This window comes from Pelophylax lessonae (assembly GCF_965119305.1).
Source record: "Pelophylax lessonae genome assembly, chromosome: 13".
Lineage (NCBI taxonomy): Eukaryota > Metazoa > Chordata > Amphibia > Anura > Ranidae > Pelophylax > Pelophylax lessonae.
In genome coordinates, this window is record NC_138780.1 from 176,225,017 (window position 1) to 176,246,590 (window position 21,574).

Here is a 21,574-nt window from a genome sequence, read left to right on the forward strand (position 1 = left end):
ACTCACCAGTCGCAAGGATACTCACCAGTCGCAAAGATACTCACCAGTCGCAAAGAATCTCACCAGTCGCAAGATACTCACCCGATACACACCAGTTGCAAATATACTCACCAGTCGCAAGATGCTAACCCTCGCAAGATGCTAACCAGTCGCAAAATGCTCACTAGTCGCTAAGATACTCACCAGTCTCTAAAATACTCACGGTCGGTCGCAGAACAGTCTTGTCAGTCGCAGAAGTCTTGTCAGTCGCAGAACAGTCTTGTCAGTCGCAGAACAGTCTTGTCAGTCGCAGAACGGTCTTGTCAGTCGCAGAACGGTCTTGTCGGTCGCAGAACGGTCTTGTCGGTCGCAGAACGGTCTTGTCGGTCGCAGAACAGTCTTGTCGGTCGCAGAACAGTCTTGTCGGTCGCAGAACAGTCTTGTCGGTCGCAGAACAGTCTTGTCGGTCGCAGAACAGTCTTGTCGGTCGCAGAACAGTCTTGTCGGTCGCAGAACAGTCTTGTCGGTCGCAGAACAGTCTTGTCGGTCGCAGAACAGTCTTGTCAGTCGCAGAACAGTCTTGTCAGTCGCAGAAGTCTTGTCAGTCGCAGAACGGTCTTGTCGGTCGCAGAACGGTCTTGTCGGTCGCAGAACGGTCTTGTCGGTCGCAGAACAGTCTTGTCGGTCGCAGAACAGTCTTGTCGGTCGCAGAACAGTCTTGTCGGTCGCAGAACAGTCTTGTCAGTCGCAGAACAGTCTTGTCAGTCGCAGAACAGTCTTGTCAGTCGCAGAACAGTCTTGTCAGTCGTTGACGGTCGCAAGCAAGGTCAGTCAGTCACAGATCCCTATGGTCAGTCAGTCACAGATCCCTATGGTCAGTCAGTCACAGGATGGTCTGTCAGTCCGTCAGTCACAGGTCCCCAAAGCACGTCACACAGCTGCAGGGAGATACTCACCAGTCGCCGCTGCTCCTCCTCCCCTGCTTCCGTGAACCTCCCTCCTCAATACTGTGTGGTGTCCGTTCACCGCCGCAGCCGCTGCTCCGCCGTCTACGGCCGCGGCTTCCAGTCCTGGTCCTTCACGTCCCGGTCCCGCTCTCTGTTCCGGTCTCTCTGTCCCCTGCACTCGCGCCGGCTTCTGGTGACCTAGTGCGGCTCCCCCGCACGTGTCACCCGGCTCTCCTCCACGCTCTCCTCTACACACACTCCTCCGGCTGCTCGCTGCTGCTTGCTCCTCCCACTTCCGGACCGGAGCAGTCTCTGACTGTGTACCTGATGTCCTTCAGCCTGCTGGCAGCCAAATCCTGTCTACATGCACTGCAGTGAAGGGTGCATGGTATTTCTCAGGACGGGCTTCCTGATGATGGCATCAACCCTATTTGCTTCACCATGGCCACTTGCACTGTTCATTAGGAATGCGTGTTTTAGGGTGAAAACACTGGTCAGTAGCGTGACAGGGACCGAGCACTGTCACTTTATAACATGATTAGCACTTTTGACTTGCAACAGTAAAGTCATCGATTTGAATCCCAACCACTGCCTGCATGGAGTTTGCATGTTCTCCCTATGCTTATGTGGGTTTCCAACATTACTCCAAAAAGACATGCTGGTAAGTTAATTGGCTCATGTCTAAATTACCTCAATATTTTTATGTATGGATGTAAGTTACGAACCTTAAAGCGGAGTTCCAACCTAATTTTAAACTTTACTTCATGCATAGCTATATACCTTTCTAAATTCGATTTGGCTATTTTTTTTTTTGGTTCCCTCACCTTATTTTTAATTAAAAATAACTTCATTTCTTCCAACTTCCTCCTTATGCGGCCGCCGACATAATTTCCTCCTTTGCATTGACTCCTGGGAGATGAGTGTCATCAATCCCAGGAGTCAGTGCGCCTGCACCGGTGTCTCTTGTCACTTCCGGTTCAGGCGCGTCCTTCTCTGCCGATGAATGGAGAACAGCTTCTGTGCATGCACAATGAGCTGTGGGATGACGCCCCTGCCCCGGAAGTGATGAGGGTATAGCATTCTGGGACTCATGAAATCCAAGAAGAGGAACACCGTGGCTTCAGCTGCCCATACCGCAGAGGGCCGCACTGGACAAGAACTTCAAAAGGTAAGTAATTCATCTTGCAGGTACACTAAACAGGGAACAGTTTAGAGCATATCCTTGTTTAAATACCCTAGCCCTGACTATTCTAGGGGTATTTTTAGGTTAAAAAAAAAAAAACTCTGCTTTAAATTGTAAGCTCCTTGAGGACAGGGACTGATGTGAATGTACTATATTTGTAAATTGTGGGCATCATGTAAAATACCTGTAATAAATCAGTTGCAATGAAAGTCGCAGATTTTAAAATACTAAAAATTTCTTTTGAAATGACTTTAATATGTTAAAGTATTACTAAACCCAGGAGCCTGCATTCACTATATCTGGTCTCCCACAGTACACAGAACATACTCGCGCGCTATGGTAAAAATAAAGTAAAAAGAGGAGAATAATTAGCAGCAGCTGTGCATCAAGCGTGATTCACTTGTAAACATGAAAGAAAAAAAACAGAGCTAGCATCATATCAACATATATATAGATATAACAGTCCAAATAAAGTGATATAATCAATGGAAAGTGCTCCTGTGCTCCAATCTTCTTAAAAGTGCTGAAGTGCTCCACATAAATTAATTCCGTGATGTGACACACACCCCCTTTTGTGTCCCTCCTCACCAGAAAAAATGCCCCCCCCAGCTTTTCAGTCTGGGAGTCAAACAGGCTTGATTTAAATAGGACTGATGGGTCACAAGGAACGGATCAAGAACTCCCCAGTAGCCTCTAAAATGTTCCAGTAATCCTCAAGTGCGGAACAAAGAGAAGGAGCCAACAGTGAAGTACTGTAGGGCTGCATTTTTTTGGCACAATAAAAAACATACTTACAAAATGGTAGCAGAAAAACAGCATGTAAACAGCAATAAGCTTCCACAAATGCCGTAACCACCATGAGATCCATTAGAACTGGATGTGACGTCAGTACAACTTGAAACTGGAAATTACATCAACGCGTTTCGCCCTCCCACAGGGCATCATCAAGGGCCTCATTTCTGGTCAGTACAAGCCTCTATTTATATCCCGAGAAGAGCCGCCTCTTCCCCATTGACCAATCAAAAAGACATGGAGGCCATATTGGAAGCGAGTCCAAAATGCCATTAATAGATATATATCAATATATCCACTTGCTTAAAATAGTCTCAACGATGTCACTTACATATCATTAAAAAAAAAAAAACCATAATAAAATACAATATAAATCCCTAAAAACAATCAATGTCAACTGCAAATAACTAGCCGTACATCAAATCATACAGAAATATATATGAATAAAATTTATTATGAAAAATACAATTGAAAGATGAAAAATAGTTATAAAAATAAAAATGAAAAATAAATTAAAATAAAATAAAATATAAAATAAAATTTAAAAAATAAATAAAAATGAAAAGAAAATGAAATAAAAATTAAAAAAGGAAGATGAAAAATAAAATAAAATAAGAAATTAAAATAGATTTACAATAAATCACTTTTTTTCACCAATTAGAAATGAAACAATTGAGATCTAAATCAATGTTTAACCCCAAAGGACTCCAAACGATAGATTATTATTATTATACAGGATTTATATAGCCCCAACAGTTTGAGGGGCTAAACAAACAAACAGCGCTTTACAATTTGAGGGAAGACAATACAGTTACAATACAGTTCAAAACAGGATCCATTCTGTTTCGTTTTGGGAAATGGCCCTTTTTAAATTTCATCCCCTCCAGTGGGGCTCAACCCTGTCAATCCCACAAAAAGTCAAAACACCAGGATCTTTCCCATGATGGAGCCTGAAATTATTTGATAGGCTATGATGTCTATAGCCCTTTTTAATGTTATTCACGTGTTCTCTAAGCCTAACTCCCACAAAAAGGTGAAAATAATTTTTAGGTGGATCAACTACATTATGAGCTCATTTCAATTGTAATGTTGGGAGTTTAGTATAAATAATCTGTGATCTATCTGGCAAAATTTCCATAGTTCTACATCCTTTAACAATAACGGCCATTGATGTTTGATAATTTTCTCTATCTGTTTGTATTGTCGGGTAAAGTCTGTCATAAAAGCAATTCCAAAATCTTTTTTCTTTCTTTTTAAACAAGTCCTCTCTATTCATATCACCTACTGTTCTTTTAACTTACTCTAAATCTTTAACCTTACAGTCTTTCTCACAAAACCTTTCCACCAAAACGTTTGCCTGTATATCATAATAATCCCTTTTATTACAATTCTGCTTTACTCTCATCATCTGGCTTTTAGGGAACGGCTCTCAACCATCTGGGGTGGTGGCAACTCCCCAGAGGGATATAACCATTCAACTTCCTTAAAAAATGTTTTGGTTAGAAGTTGATTATTCTCTTTGTATACTACAAGGTCCAAAAAATTTATATGTTCTAAATCAACAGTTGCTGAAAGTGAAATGCCATATCTACTGTTACCAATTTCTCTAAGGAATTGTAGAAAAGATTCCTGTGATCCTCCCCAAACCACTATGATATCATCTATGTACCTTTTGTAATTTTCAATTGGGGTATGCTATTCTCAAATATGGCTTCCTTCTCCCAATGACTCATGAAAAGGTTTTCCACTGATGGAGCACATTTGGCACCCATGGCCACTCCTTTCTTCTGTCTAAAGAATTTCTTCTCATGCCAGAAGAAGTTGTGGCTCATGGCCAAATCTCACAATTTCAGTAGGAACTCTTTTTGTTTTGTTTTAATATTGGTGTAATTTAAGGCCTACAACACTGCCTATATGGCATGTTGTTGTTGATTGTTAGTGTATAGGGAATTGACATTGATGCTGACAAATATACATCTACCGTCTATCTCCATCTTTTGTAGTAATGCCATCAGATCTTTGCTATCCTTAAGATAGGCTGGACATTTTTCTGTCAGGGGCTGCAAAAAACAATCTAGAAAACAAAGAATCGACTCCACTTACAGTGGATCTCCTGGGGGGGTTTAAGAGGATTCTTATGAACCTTAGGCAATTGATAAATGACAGGTACTCTTAAGTATCTGGCCTCTTTTTTATTAAAAATTCCCTCTTTCCTAGCCTCTTTGACCAGTCGTTTTAAGTTTGGCCCTATATTTATTTGTTGGGTTTCCTTTCAGCTCCTCATAAGTTTCTTTATCACCCACTAATCTATTTAATTCAGGTAAATAGTCTGATTTATTAAGAATCACCAACCCTCCCCCCTTGTCCGCTGCTCTGATAACAATCTGTTTTTTTCTTTTCTAATGACTCCAAACCCTTTTCAATATCTCTCTTACGTCTTGTGGGATTCATTTTTAGTTTCTCAAGGTCATGTTCAACCATAGCCCTGAACACTTCAGAGAAATGATTATTAGTATTTTTCGGGTTGATGATTGAATTATTTCTCAACTCAGTCTGTTGGTAACCAGAATCACCCTGTTCCGGTGACAAATGGCTTTTCTGAAAATATCTTTTGATATTTAATTTCCTCATAAATTTCCTAAAATTAATAAAAACATTGAATTTATTTAGGTTCCTAGCTGGGGTGAATTTAAGACCAAATTACTTTTATTTAATCTGTTGCGTCACTTAAATTGAAAATACCTTGCATTATGTCTCTCTTTTTCTTTTCCCCCTTCCTTCCTCTGCAGCCTCTTGTCCTATTCTTATTCCCTATGTATATCTCGGGATATAAATAGAGGCTTGTACTGCCCGGAAATGAAGTCCTGGATGACGCCTTGTGGGAGGACGAAACGTGTTTATGTATTTTACGGTTTCGTGTTGTAACGACGTCACTTCCAGTTGCCATGGAACGCATGGTGGTTACGGTGTTCGCTGAATCTTATTGCTGTTTACATGCTGTTTTACTGCTACCATTTTGTAAGTATGTTTTTATTGCGCCAATAAACTGCAACCCTACGGTACTTCACTGTTGGCTCCTTCTCTTTGTTCTGCACTTGAGGATTACTGGAACATTTTAGAGGCTACTGGGGAGTTCTTGATCTGATCCTTGTGATCCTTGTGACCCATCAGTCCTATTTAAAATCAAGCCTCCTGAAAAGCTGGGGGTCCATTGTTTCTGGTAAGGAGGAACACTAAAGGGGGTGTGTGTAACATCACAGAGTGAGTTTATGTGGAGCACTTTAGCACTTTTAAGAAGATTGGAGCACATTTCATTGATTATATCACTTTATTTGGACTGTTATATATATGTTAATATGATGCTAGCCCTGTTTTATTTCTTTCATGAAAATACAGTTATTTTAGTAAATATAAACTGCTAAATAGCTTTTTCATCAGCAGTATATATTAGTCTTATGGGTGTAACTCTGCTGGAGATCCCTCCCCTGTTACCATTTTTCTCTTGGTGTAAGGAAGACTTGTCAGAAGTGATTCATGCTGATAGCAGAGGAAGGAAGCAGCAGATAGAAATTGCACTTAGTGCTCTTAAAGTGGAGTTCCAGTCTCCTAGCCAAAATTATCCTAATCACATCATTGAGATCGTTCTAATTCACCATAACTGCAATGGATAGAGCTGGCCATGTGCACATTATAAGGACTTGCTTTATGAGGATTTCTCTTTTCTCCATCGATTCCGGTAGCGGCTATCGAAGATGTGGGCAGCTGAAGCCGGCCTGGCTTAATTTCCTGGATTTTGTGCCGCTGGCTACCCAGCTTGCACCTAGGGATCTCGCGCCTGCGCAGTAATGACCCTGCGGGAATGCTTTGTTCCGGTCAGGAAATCTCACAACGTCTGGGATCAATGACTTAGATTTCCCAGGATTCAACAGGCCAGGCTGATGACGTAGTCGCCTAAGTGGCCATGACCAGAAATGGCGGTGAAGATAAATGAGAAAAAGGTACTTACTTACGTAATTTCACCATATATAAGCCAAACATTACACCACTATGGGTGCCCATTACAATGTGGCTAAGTTTAAAAAATGAGTGGAACTCCGCTTTGTTTGAGATAAGTACACACTATAGAAGGATATGCTTTATCCATATCTCGTGTCTGTGGTTTACAACTACTTTAAAGCAACGGGGGGTCCAATCCCTGCTGCATCTTTACAGGAGGAGTAGTTGGGAGGGAGGTAAAAATGCAGCTCGAATGTGAATGAGGCCTAACAGAGCTTACTGGCCAGCTTTAGGGATTCATTGATTTTCTTTGTATCCTGGCACTGAACTTTGACAGGTTTTCTTTAACAAGACTTGACAACAGAACAAGTGACCTACCTGAACGGCGTGTCCTTCAGCCCCCGCCGCAGCGCTAAGCGTGAACTCCTCCATCGGGGCTGGCTCACATGTATTGATCACTTCTGTCATTCTGCAGAGATAGAGAAAAATGAGTTATTATTCCAAGAAGCCCAAAGAAGACAATCGCTCCACCCTGAACTTTGACGGTAATAGCAGCAACCTGCGGCAGTGGTCCACCGCTGCACATACTTCCTCTTACACTGAGATGCCTTCCCTTGCTTCAGGGCTCTTATCACACAGAGAAAACAACTACATACATTCTTACATTGCTCGGATTTCTTACTAAATCTGGAAACTTTGTAGAGCAAGAAGCAAGTTAGAGGTAACTGGTCGCTCAACGGCTACAGATGACAAAGTCTATAAACACAGCGTATTACAAATGAAAGCCAGTGTTCTATCGAATAGTGCAGATCGTCGGATAATGCCTTGCAACTTTGACATGTGTTAGTAAAACCATACAGATCATCACAACTACTTTGTGCATCCAGGTGGATTAGACCACATTTTTTATACCAAATTACATATAGTTACATAGTTACATAGTAGTTAAGGTTGAATAAAGACAATAGTCCATCCAGTTCAACCTGTGTTGGTGTGCGTGGACGTATTAATTTCCCATACCCCCGAATGTTTTTATCCTTGAGATGCACGTCCAAGTGTCTTTTAAAAGTAGTCATATTCCCTGCAGTAACTACCATTTGTGGTAGAGAATTCCACAGTCTTGTAGCCCTTACTGTAAAGAACCCCCCCTGCATAGTCTGAGGTTAAATCGCTTCTCCTCTAATCGCATTGTATGTCCTCGTGTCATCATACATTCTTTGCAACTGAATATTTTTTTTTCTTTGTTGATATCACCATTGAGGTATCTGTAAATTGCTATCATGTCCCCTCTCTGGCGTCTCTTCTCCAGAGAGAATAAATCAAGTGCTTGTAAGCGCTCTTCATAATTTAGGTCCTCCAATCCCCTAATCAGTTTAGTTGCCCTTCTCTGGACTCTTTCCAGCTCCAACACATCCCTTCTGAGGACTGGCGACCAGAACTGGACAGAATACTCCAGATGCGGTCGGACCAGAGTTTTATAAAGTGGCAAGATTATAGTTTTATCTCTGGAAAACATCCCTTTACTTATGCATGCCAATATTCTGCTGGCTTTGGCAGCTGCAGCTTGATATTGCATGCCTTTGTTAAGTCTATCTTCTACTAAGACTCCCAGATCTTTCTCCGTTTTTTGTTCCCCCAGAGGTCCCCCCCCCCTTTTATGTTTTTTGTCCCCAAATGCAAAACCTTACACTTCTCCACATAAAACCTAATTTGCCATGTAGTTGCCCACTGCAATTTTTTTCAGGTCACTCTGTAGAATTCCTGCCTCTCTAAGTGAAGTTATTGCCCTGCTCAATTTAGTGTCATCTGCAAAAACTTATATTGAGCTACTGATCCCGTCCTCAATGCTATTTATAAATATATTGAACAAGATTTGTCCCAGGACTGAGCCTTGGGGGACCCCACTTTCCACCCCAGTCCAGTCTGAGTATACATTATTTATTGCCACCCTTTGGACACGCCCCTTCAACCAGTTCTGTATCCAAGAGCAGACCTTGTGGTCGATGCCTGCATACCTTATTTTATATATTAAGCGTTTGTGGGGGACTGTATCAAACACCTTAGCAAAGTCCAGGTACACCACATCCACAGGTCTCCTCCTATCTAGCTCACAGCTCACCTCCTCGTAGAATGTTAATAGATTGGTTTGACAAGAATGCCCTTTTGTAAACCTGTGCTGATTACTGCTGATGATGTTGTTGTCTTTGACAAACTCTTGGATATAGTCCCTTATCATCCCCTCCAGAAGTTTACATACTATCGATGTCAGGCTGACCGGCCTATAATTTCCTGTGACATGCCTCTGCCCTTTTTTAAATATAGGTATCACATTAGCTTTCCTCCAATCCCCTGGTACATTTCCTGTCATAATACTGTCAGCAAAGATCAGGAACAGTGGTCTAGATATAACCTTACTCAGTTCTTCGAGTACTCTCGGATGTACGCCATCCAGGCCTGGCGATGTACTAGTCTTAATTTTATCCAGCCTTTTCCTGATTTCACACTCTGTTAGCCATAGCGGCAAGTCCTGTGAAGTACTGCTACCCATACAGTCATGGTCAGTGCACCCCTCCTTTTCCTGTGTAAAAACTGAGGAGAAGAAAGCATTTAGCATAGCTGCCTTCTCTGTGTCCTCTGTAACCATCCTCTCCTCATCGTTCATTATGTGTGCAACATGCTCTGTCTGCGCTCTTTTGCTGTTAATGTATTTAAAGAATTTGTAGGGTTCTTTTTGCTATCCTCCGCTATTTGTCTCTCAAAGTTAATTTTGGCCTTTCTGATTTCGTATTTACATTTCCTATTTGATTCCTTGTAATGCTGAAAAGCCGATACTGTCCCCTCCGATTTATATTTCTTGAACGCCATTTTTTTTCCCTAATAAGTTTTTTCACATTACGATTTAGCCAGCCAGGTTTGGCTTTGGCTCTTCTAAATGTATTTCCCCTTTGAATGCACTGTGAGATGCTTTTGTTTAATATGTTCCTAAAGCATTCCCATTTTTCCTCCTTGGTCAGTGTTCCTAGGATTTGGTCCCAGTTTATTTTCACTATCATTGACCACAGTTTGGGAAAGTTTGCCCTTCTGAAGTTTAAGGTTCTTATGTTGCCCACTTGCCTCGCTATATTGTGATTAACGCTAAATGTGATCATCCTGTGATCGTTAGAACCCAAGTTGTCCCGGACTCCTCTCATTTGGTGATAAATGGTTATAGATATCTCCTGATTTTATTTTTATTATCAAAAGAAAAATGTTACAAAATAGTAAAAATAATTATTTTAAGTCCCCGTTCACATGCAGGCGACGCTACTTCCAGGGGCGACCTCCGAGGTCGCGGTGCGAGCAGCGCGCCGCGACCTTGGAGCGGCCGCCACGGACTTCATAACATTGAAGTCTATGGCGGTCGCCTCCTGGTCGCCCCAAAGAAGCTCCGGACCCTTTTTCTAAGTCAGGAGCGACTTGTGTCGCTCCTATTAGAACGGGTCCGCAGCTTCCCTATGGAAGGCGACCTGCGGCGACCTGTGAGGCGACCAGGTCGCCTCACAGGTCGCCTTAGTGTGAACGGGGCTTTAATTTACCTGTATATTTCTTGTTACTACCATAACCTTCCACCAAAGAACAATCAAACAAATTCTGATGATCGCAGCGATACCAGATACAGTGGGGAAAATATTTTTATTTGAACCCCTGCAGATTTTGTCATTTTGCCCACTTACAAAGAAATGAAGGATTGATAATTTTTATCATAGGTGTATTTTAACTGATAGAGACAGAATATCACCCAGAAATCCAGAAAAATTGTATTTTTGTTTTACCGTTAAATACATTTCTCTGATTATTGAAGGACAAAGCTCCTGATCTTCATAACTATTGGGTTATACTGCCCCCTACAGGAGTAGGACACTAGGCAGAAAAAGTATCTGGCTATGCCTATGGGCAGCCCCAGGGGGTATACTCCCTATCCCTGCTATAGGTACTAAGTTTTGTTACAAGCAGTGTCAGAAGAATTACAACTCCACAGAGGGGTGGGTGCTGTGTCCAATTTTGTACTTGGTACTTGGTGGAGAAACCATTGCCAGCAAGCACAGACATAAGATGTTTTTTGTAGTTGGTTACCAGTTTGCACACATCTCAGGAAGGATTTTGGTCTACTCTTCCTCACAGATCTTCTCTAAATCCTTAAGCGTTCTTGGCTGGCAACTTAAAGTTTTAGCTTCCTCCATACATTTTCTATAGGATTAAGGTCTGGAGACTGGTTAGGCCACTCCATGACCTTAATGTGCTTCTTCTTGAGCCACTCCTTTGTTGCCTTGGCGGAAATGTTTTGGGTCATTGTCATGCTGGAAGACTTATCGGCGACCCATCTTCAGTGTTCTGGCTGAGGGAAAAGGTTCTCATTTAAGAATTTACAATACATTGGTCTGCTCATTGGCCCCTCAATGCGGCAAAGTCGGCCTGTACCTTTACAGACCCAAAGCATAATGTTTCCACCTCCGTAGTTGACTGTAGGGATGGTGTTCTTAGGGCCATAGTCAGCAATTTTCTTTCTCCAAACAGGGCAAGTCCAGTTAATGCCAAAAAGCGCAACTTTAGTCTCATCTGACCACAGCACTTTCCCAATCCTTCTCTAAATCATTTAGATGTTCATTGGCAAACTTCAGACGGGCCTGTACATGTGCCTTCTCCAGGAGGGGGACCTTGTTGGAAGAACAACAGCAAGTTGCTTATATACTGTCACTACATATGCATTATAGCTGTCTATGCAGCAGGTGGCGGTGTAGTGTTATAGTGTAAGGTACATGTAAATCTATGGTATGATGTAAAGAGAGGAAGTGCTTTTCCTCAATGTTCTGTTGTGTTCCTGTATCCATGCTTTTAAGATATGTTCAGCTATTCTTCGTGCAAGTAAAGTGGTTTTCTGTATTCAAGAAGCTTCCAGCGCATCATTTTAATACTCAACTAACAGACCTTGCGGGCGCTGCAGGGTTTTAATCCATGGTGGCATACTGTGTTACCAATGGTTTGTTTGGTGACTGTGGTCCAAACTGCCTTGAGATTATTTACAAGCTCCTCCTGTGTAGTTCTGAGCCGATCCCTCACTTTTCTCATGATCATCCTTAGCCCATGAGGAGAAATCTTACATGGAGCTCCAGACTGAGGGCAATTGATGGTTATTTTGTATTTCTTCCCTTTTGCGAATAATCGCTCCAGCAGTTGTTTTCTTCTCTCCAAGCTTCTTGCTCATAGTCTTGATGCCCATTCCAGGCTTGTGCAGGTCTACAGTCTTGTCCCTCACATCCTTTGACAGCTCTTTGGTCTTGCCCATGATGGTGAGTTGTGAATGGAAGAAAGAGATTTTGTGGACAGGTGTCTTTTATACACATAACGGGTTATGAGGAGCACCTTCTTAAATTACCAGGACTTATCTATGTACCAGATAAGCACATAGGATGGCCAGTCTGTGGGAGGCAGAACTTTTGTTGGTTGGTAGGGGATCAAATACTTATTTTACTCACTGAACTGCAGCTCAATGTATAACATTTGTATCGTGTTTTCTTCTGGCTTTTTGGTTGATAGTCTGTCTCTATCATTTAAAATACACCTATGATAACAATTATAGACCCTTCATTTCTTTGTAAGTGGGCAAACTAACAATCTGCAGGGGATCACATAATTCTTTTTCCAACTGTATGTGTATGGTATTTGTTGTTTGTACCCATAGTACAGCCCAGAAGCAATAGTGCGCATTTTGCTTTTTTTTTTTTTTTTTTTGTCCAACCCAAAACACACAGACACTGACATTAACTGACACTGATACTAATTTAAAAAACAATCCTGCTTAAAATATACTGACCCTGACCTAAGACCCTTACTTGACCCAAGCACTAACACTGGCACTAACCTAGATCAAACCTTGATCTCGGTATTTTTTCGTAATTTTATTTTTTATTATTTATTTATTTTTTACACACACTTTTTCCTCTCTGCAAGGAAAGAGAAAGATACATTGAATCTTTCCTCTCCATTCATAGAGAGAGAAACACAGGGGTGGGCTTCACAGTAACTGATCGCTGTAGTAGCCAATCAGAGGCTTCCACAGTGATCAGGTGACCCGAAATCGAGAGTTTCAGGTCCCAAGGCTCTTGGCAACCGCACAAAGGGGGATACGTATATATATGCACCCCCACGGAAAATAAGCCCAGTGCAGTGGGGCCGCATATATTTGTTATGTCAGCAGGAAGGGGTTAAGTAACAAACTGAATGACGATTAGGAGTGTATCTTTAAAAAAAATCAGAGTTCTGTAGTCTGAACCTACCTGAATATTCCCACCAGGAGCTGCCCTTGGCCAATCATAAGCAGCTGAGGCACCCTGCAGCTGCACATATGCAAGGAGCTTGTATACATGCAGCAGCAGGGCAGGGAAAGCCTTGGCTACTTATGATTGGCCATGGACACCCACAGCTTTTTGGCAGGATTGCTCAGGTTTGTTTTGACTATGATTCTGAACATGCCTAGGCTCATCCCGAATATGGATCCTTGCTCTCAGTGTGGAAGAAGCGGCCTCTCTGTTGAGCTCCATCACACCCACTTGCTGAGTTAGGGCTAGAGCTCTCCAATCAGCTATGCTCATGCTCCTTTTCGATTGGAGAGCTCTGGCTCTGACTCAGTAGGAGGCACGTTAAACCTCTGCAGAGAAACCACTGCTAAAGAAATAGACTAGACAACTCAATGAATTTAGGCATCTAGACGCGGTGAAGACAACTTGCTGAAGTTCAAACTGAGCATCAGAATGGGGAAGAAAGGGGATTTAAGTGACTTTGAAAATAGCATGTTTGTTGGTGCCAGACGGGCTGATCTGAGCCTTTCAAAAACTGCTGATCTACTGGGATTTTTATACACAACCACCTCTCGGGTTTACAAAGAATGGTCCAAAAAAGAGAAAATATCCAGTGAGCGGCAGTTGTGTGGAGGAAAATGCCTTGTTGATGTCAGAAGTCAGAGGAAAATGGGCAGACTGGTTCAGAATTTGGATCAAACAACATGAAAGCATGGATCCATCCTGCCTTGTATCAACAGGTCAGGTTGGTGGTAGTGATGGAATGGTGCGGGGGGAAATTTTCTTGGCACACTTTGGGCCTCTTAGTACCAATTGAGCATCATTTAAACAACACATCCTACCGAAGTATTGTCGCTGACCATGTCCACAGCACCACCTCCTGGCCCGTCTCCTTTGATAAACAGAAAACCGGTCTAATGCCGGGACGTGTGACGTCTATCATAGGAGCCAATCCAAGAGGCGGGACTGTGTGTGATGCTGAGCGCCCGGCAATTCAAATGAAAGCTGTTACAGTGAGGCGATCCACGCTCTATGATGACCTGGCCAGCTTTCCTTTTCCTCTCTCTCTTTCCTTGCACTGATCAGGCTGCATTGACGGGCACAGGTGAGGCTGCATTGACGGGCACAGATGAGGCATCATTGATAGGCACAGGTGAGGCTGCATTGATGGGCAAAGGGGAGGCTGCATTGATGGGCAAAGGGGGTGGCTGCATTGATGGGCACAGATGAGGCTGCATTGATGGGCACAGATATTTTATTTTTGCATTGATGGGCTCAGGTGAGGCTGCATTAAGGGGCACATGTTAGGCTACATTAACGAGCACCGTTGAGGCGGCATTGATGGGCACTGGTGAGGCTGCATTCATGGGCACTGGAGAGGGGGCACTGATGGACAAGGTGAGGCTACATTGATGGGCACAGGTGAGGCTGCATTGATGGGCACAGGTAAGGCTGCATTAACGGGCACTGATCAGGCTGCATTGATGGGCACAGGTGAGGTTGCATTGATGGACACTGGTGTGGCTGCATTGATGGGCACAGGTAAGGCTACATTGATGGGCACAGGGAAGGCTGCATTGATGGGCACAGGTGAGGCTGCACTAATGGGCAAAGGGGAGGCTGCATTGATGGGCAAAGGGGAGGCTGCATTGATGGGCAAAGAGGAGGCTGCATTGATGGGCACAGATGAGGCTGCATTGATGGGCACAGGTGAGGTTGCATTGATGGGCACTGCTGAGGCTGCATTCATGAGCACTGGTGAGGGGGCATTGTTGGGCACTGGTGAGATTGCATTGATGGGCACTGGTGAGATTGCATTCATGGGCACTGATGAGGCTGCACTGATGAGGCTGCACTGATGGGCACTGGTGAGGTTTCACTGATGGCCACTGATGAGGCGGCACTGATAAGCTTCACTGATGGGCACTGATAGGCTGCATTGATGGGCACTGAGAAAGTTGTTGTTAATATTTATTTTTGTAACTTCTGTATTCATGCAAAAACATTTAGTGCCCGTTCACATACGAGCGACGCTACTTCGCACCGCGACCTCCGAGGTCACGGTGCGAGCAGCGCGCCGCGACCTCGGAGCGGTCGCCACGGACTTCATAACATCGAAGTCTATGGCGGTCGCCTCCTGGTCGCCCCAAAGAAGCTCCGGACCCTTTTTCTAAGTCGGAGCGACTTGTGTCGCTCCTATTAGAACGGGTCCGCAGCTTCCCTATGGGAGGCGACCTACGGCGACCTGTGAGGCGACTAGGTCGCCTCACAGGTCGCCCTAGTGTGAACCGGGACTTAACAGTGTAATTTTATGAGATAATTTATAAGGGCATGTTTAGGGGTGGAATTAGGGGCAGCGCAGGGTAGGGGCTGGGTGGGGCAACTAGTGGTGAGTAACCCTTAGCCTGGCTAGTAGCTCAGGACTTGAAATTATGAGCCCTGTATGTATGTATGTGTGTATACAGTGTGTATATATACATACAGTATATATATGCACACACACACACATATATATATATATATATATATACACACACATATATATATATATATACACACACACACAAATATACATATATATATATATATATAAAAAAAAAAAAAATATATATATATATATATATATATATATATATACAGTGGCGTAGCGTGGGTTGTCAGCGCCCGAGGCAAGGTAAGTAATTTGCGCCCCCTACACAAATCTACTAGACCACTACACTGACCACTACAGAGACCTACCTTATACCTACACTGACACCTTCACTGACACCTACAATGACCCCCCCCCACAGTGAAACCTTCACTGACAACTACACTGATCCCCACCCCCCATACACTGACACCTACACTGACCCATCTACACTGACCCCCCTTACACCGACAACTTCACTGGCCCCCCTTACACTGACAACTACACTGACCACCCCTACATTCCCACATACACTGAGACCTACACTGACAACTACACTGATGCCTATACTGACCCCCCCCCCCCCAACACTGGCACCACACACTGACTCCCCTACACTGACCCCCATACACTGACACCCCCTACACTGACCCACACACTGAACCCCCCCATACACTGACACCTACACTGACCCCCCCCCCACACACTGACACCTACACTGACCCCCCCATACACTGACACCCACACACTGAACCCCCCATACACTGACACCCCCACTGACCCCTCATACACTGACACCCCCACTGACCCCACACACTGACCCCACACACTGACACCACACACTGACACCCCTACACTGACCCCCCTACACCAAGACCTACACTGACCCCCATACACTGACACCCCCTACACTGACCCCTGCATACACCGACACCCCCATACACTGACCCCTACACTGACCACCGCCTACACTGCCCCCCTACACTGACACCCCCATACACTGACACATACACTGACACCCCCTACACTGATCCCCCCCCCCATACACTGACACCTACACTGACCCCCCTTACACTGACAACTTCACTGACCCCCCTTACACTGACAACTTCACTGACCCCCCTTACACTGACAACTTCACTGACCCCCCTTACACTGACAACTTCACTGACCCCCCTTACACTGACAACTTCACTGACCCCCCTTACACTGACAACTACACTAACCCCCCTTCACTGACCACCCCTACATTCCCACATACACTGAGACCTACACTGACCCCCCCCTACACTGACACCACACACCGACTCCCCTACACTGACCCCCCTACACTAAGACCTACACTGACCCCCCTTAAACTGACAACTACACTGACCCCCCCTACACTGACACCACACACCGACTCCCCTACACTGACCCCCCTACACTAAGACCTACACTGACCCCCCTTAAACTGACAACTACACTGACCCCCTTCACTGACCCCCACCCATACACTGACACCTACACTGACCCCCCCATACACTGATACCTACACTGACACCCCCATACACTGACCCCTGCACTAACCCCCCATACACTGACACCTCATACACTGACCCCCCCATACACTGACACCTACACGGACCCCTACACTGACCCCCCCTATACACTGACACCTACAATTACCCCCCCCCCCATACACTGACACCTACACTGACCCCCCCTACACACTGACCCCCCCATACACTGACACCCCCATACACTGACACCTACACTGACCCCCCCCTACACTGACCTATCTCCCCCCTTCCATGTCCACTTCAATTGGGCTCCTGGAGCAGCACATCATCACTGATCACTCACCTCTTTCTGTGTCCAGACACTGGGGACTTGAGGAGGCGATCTGGAGCAGAGGAGAGACACAGCGTGTCAGCAGCAGCAGCCAGCGTGGAGGCAGCTGGTAAAGACAGCAGGGAGAGACTCCAACAGCGGCGCTGCACATGCACCGAGCCACCGGTGTTGGCTGCCATCTTCACCCACGACCAGCCCCGCCCCCTGGCCGCACATGACACCTTCAGCGTCCGCCGCTCTTCCTGCACAAACAGGCAGTAAAGGAGCCAAGTGCAGGAAAGAGCGGGCGGGCCGCCGGACGAGCACTCTCACAATAAAGGGATGGGGACACTATTATCTTGCGGAAGACGGGCGTGGAATGCGCCCCCCTAAATGTTGCGCCCGGTGCCAGTGGCCCCCTCTGCACCCCCCACGCTACGCCACTGTATATATATACACACATATACACACACTCACACGCACACACATACCCTCACACTAATAAATTCCCTTTAATGTTTCAGACTCCTTTTTCCATCTACGCCGCTTTGAACCTCCCAACTGATAAATTTAATCAAGCTGGTAAAACCTTTTGTAATTAAATCAATGGCCATGCTCAATCCTAGTTCATTTTCCACGGCTATAAAAGGCGTTCGGTGGAGCTCTCCTGTATGGTGGTGGTGCTGCTCACCCTCCTTTGGATTATTTTAGAATGTATATAGGTCAAGGCACCAGATCTACAGCTCGCAGTAATGCGTTGCCGGGGCCTGGTGCTCGTGACACCGTATCATTTCATTGCTCATCGAATAACTAATTTAGGACCCGTCTCAGCCAATTAGCCTACATCTGGGATTATTTACGTTTTAGGAAACCTTCGCGGCAGAACAGCTGATCATCTGTTCGCTCGATGCGCCAGATGTATGGCTAAAATAAACCACTCGCCGCAGACAAATATACATCCAACTGTCAGTTAAAACCTAAGGAATATTTCTGGGGGGGGGGGGGGGGGGTGAGCATAGGAAAAAAAATAAAAGGTTGGAAATTCAATGCATTTTAGATGTACAATCCAGGCAGGTATTAAAATACGGATTTAAAGTGTAACTCCGCCCCAACTTCTTTTTTAAACACTGAACTGTAGGAAAAGCTAAATACAGATAAAATGCATGCACAGGAGCTGTTTTATCTGTCAAAGAAATATATTGTTGTCCATCCAGTCCTGAGATGTACACAGCTCTGCCACAATCAGGAGACCTGCCTAACAGGGCAGGAGACCTGATTTTTCTCTGCTGCTTGTATGTTAACACTTGCAGGTCTTGTCCTTTCCCCAGCCTGTGACTGGATATAATAGGGGAAGCAGCGTTCTCTCCTCCTATCACCATGCTTTTTACACTGCAGCACATACAACTGGCTCCTTGTGTTGCTGCTCCCACTTCCAGTCTGAGCTCTGCTGTACAGGGACTGAAAAATAATCGACGGTGGATCATTTTTCAGACAGCGGTACAGCAGCGGTTGGCAGTTGTTCATGAGTCAATCCTGCTGCCTCCTAAATGTCAGTTTTTTCTTTTATTATTTTGTTGTAAAAAATAAAAAAAATTGCATCTCAATCGCAGCCAAAAATTTTGCTTGCTATTGCAGCACACCCCTGTTGAACGCAATGGGCAAGTCTGACAGACAGTGCTGCCTGTTAAACTCTGAAGCCCTGAAGCCAAAATTAAAAATGCTGAAGCTGCAAATGAAAGCATGTGTACAGACCTGTCAGGCTGTAATGTTAGCATTTGTGTGAATGGGCCAGAGGGCGGTAAAGGCACAGCTCAGACGTCTGTTTTTACCACCCCAGCCACTTGTATGAAGAAGCCCTTAGGCAGCCTTTTAGCTTCTTCTATAAACTGAGGCTAAATGAGTCTCCTCAGACTCCTAGCTATTCCCATAAGCTGCAGGATAAGGAGTCTTCTCAGGCTCCTATTTGCACCCATCATCCTTCTTAAATTCCTAGTTGCTTCCATCAACTGCGGGGTAATGCGTCTCCTTGGACATCTAGCTGTTCCCATCAGCTGCAGGGTAACAAGTCTTCTCAGAATCCCAATTGCTTCCATCAGCTGCGGGGTAATTAGTCTTCTCAGGCTCCTAGTTTTTCCCATCATCTATGGTGTAACAAGTCTTCTCAGACTCTTATATGCTCCCATCATCTGAAGGGTAACGCTTCTTTTTACATTCTTAATTGTTCCCACAGCCGCGGGGAAACAAGTATTCTCAGCCCCTAGTTGCTCCCATCAGCTGCGGGGTAATTAGTCTTCTTAGACCCCTGTTTCTCCCATCAATGGTGGCCTAATTAGTCTTCTCAGACCCCTAGTTGCTCCCAACAGCTGTGGAGTAATTAGTCTTCTCGGACCCCTAGTTGCTCCCGTCAGCTGTGGGGTAATTAGTCTTCTCAGACCCCTGTTTCTCCCATCAGTGGTGGGCTAATTAGTCTTCTCAGACTTCTAGTTGCTCCCATCAGCTGCGGAGTAATTCGTCTTCTCAGACCCCTAGTTGCTCCCATCAGCTGCGGGGTAATTTGTTTTCTCAGACTCCTAGTTTTACCCATCAGCTATAATGTAACAAGTCTTCTCAGACTCTTATATGCTCCCATCATCTGCAGGGTAACGCTTCTTTTTAGATTCTTAGTTGTTCCCATAAGCCGCGGGGAAACAAGTCTTCTCAGCCCCTAGTTGCTCCCATCAGCTGCGGGGTAATTCATCTTCTTTGACTCTTAATTGCTCCCATCAGCTGTAGGGTAACGCTTCTTCTTAGATTCCTAGTTGCTCCCATCAGCTGCTGGATAACGAGTCTTCTCAGACCCCTAGTTGCTCCCATCAGCTGCTGGATATCGAGTCTTCTCAGACTCTTAGTTGCTCCCATCAGCTGCAGGGTAACACATCTTCTCAGACCCCTAGTTGCTCCCATCAGCTGCTGGATATCGAGTCTTCTCAGACTCTTAGTTGCTCCCATCAGCTGCGGGGTAACACATCTTCTCAGACTCCTAGTTGCATCTACTTCGACTTCTAGCTGTTCCCATGAGCTGCGGAGTAATAATTATTCTCAGACACCAACTTGCTCCCATCACCTGTGGGTGTCTTCTCAGACACTTAGTTGTCCCTATTAGCTGGAGGGTAACTGGTCCGGCCACATATCCTCTAGCTTGATCAGTCCTCTGCGCAGGAGGCACCTTAATTAAACCTCTTCCGCCTGCACCTCTATGCTGGTGATAGTATTAACTACCTGCCAGCCCACTGCTATAATATTGGATCTCATTGTTGCTGACCTATGCCTTACACCTGGATTACTCTTTGTATTGCTGCCCGAACTTAACCTTGGATCGTTAACTAAACTATGCTTGCTTTCTGTCATTCCTGACCTTGGAACTGTATTAAGACTACGCTTGCTCACATGCCCTGACCAGCTACTACAGGTACCCTTCCTTGTCTCAGTCGCTCAGTCCTAGTGCTGTCTCTATATTGTGTTCTAAGACCTGGGGACAACCAAGTACTGGTAGGCCTGCTTGCCTTAAGGAAAGGGGGCCCAAGAAACACCAGAGAGCTATAGTTCCTGGCCTAGGCATCGGGCTGTGCCTAGGCTGATACCAAGTCAAATTTAGGTAATTTCAATGCGTGCCTTTTAGCGAATGCATTTAAAGCGTATGTGAACCCTAACGACTAACTTATTTTATTTGCTCTCCCTTTTTTATGCTATTGAACTGGTTTTGATATATCTGTTTGAAGTGCAGAAAAATATTCCTCTCAATATTCCTCCCAATGACACCAACAATGGGGCTATATTCCTCCAAAGGACACCAACAATGGGGCTAAATTCCTCCAAAGGACACCAACAATGGGGCTAAATTCCTCCAAAGGACACCAATGATGGGGCTAAATTCCCCCAAAGGACACCAATGATGGGGCTAAATTCCCCCAAAGGACACCAACGATGGGACTAAATTCCCCCAAAGGACACCAACGATGGGGCTAAATTCCCCCAAAGGACACCAACGATGGGACTAAATTCCTACAAAGGACACCAATGATGGGGCTAAATTCCTCCAAAGGACACCAACGATGGGGCAAAATTCCCCCAAAGGACACCA

The 21,574-nt window shown here is 44.8% G+C and overlaps 1 protein-coding gene across 1 annotated transcript in view; it reads right to left on the bottom strand.

Annotated features, from left to right (window-relative positions):
• The window catches only part of LBHD2 (LBH domain containing 2), a 145,006-nt gene that overhangs the window by 55,890 nt on the left and 67,542 nt on the right, over positions 1-21,574 (bottom strand). The window contains exon 2 of the mRNA XM_082242698.1: positions 7,276-7,366. Coding sequence (XP_082098824.1) covers positions 7,276-7,365 — 90 coding nt within the window. The 5' untranslated portion in view covers position 7,366. The remainder of the gene's footprint in view (positions 1-7,275; positions 7,367-21,574) is intronic.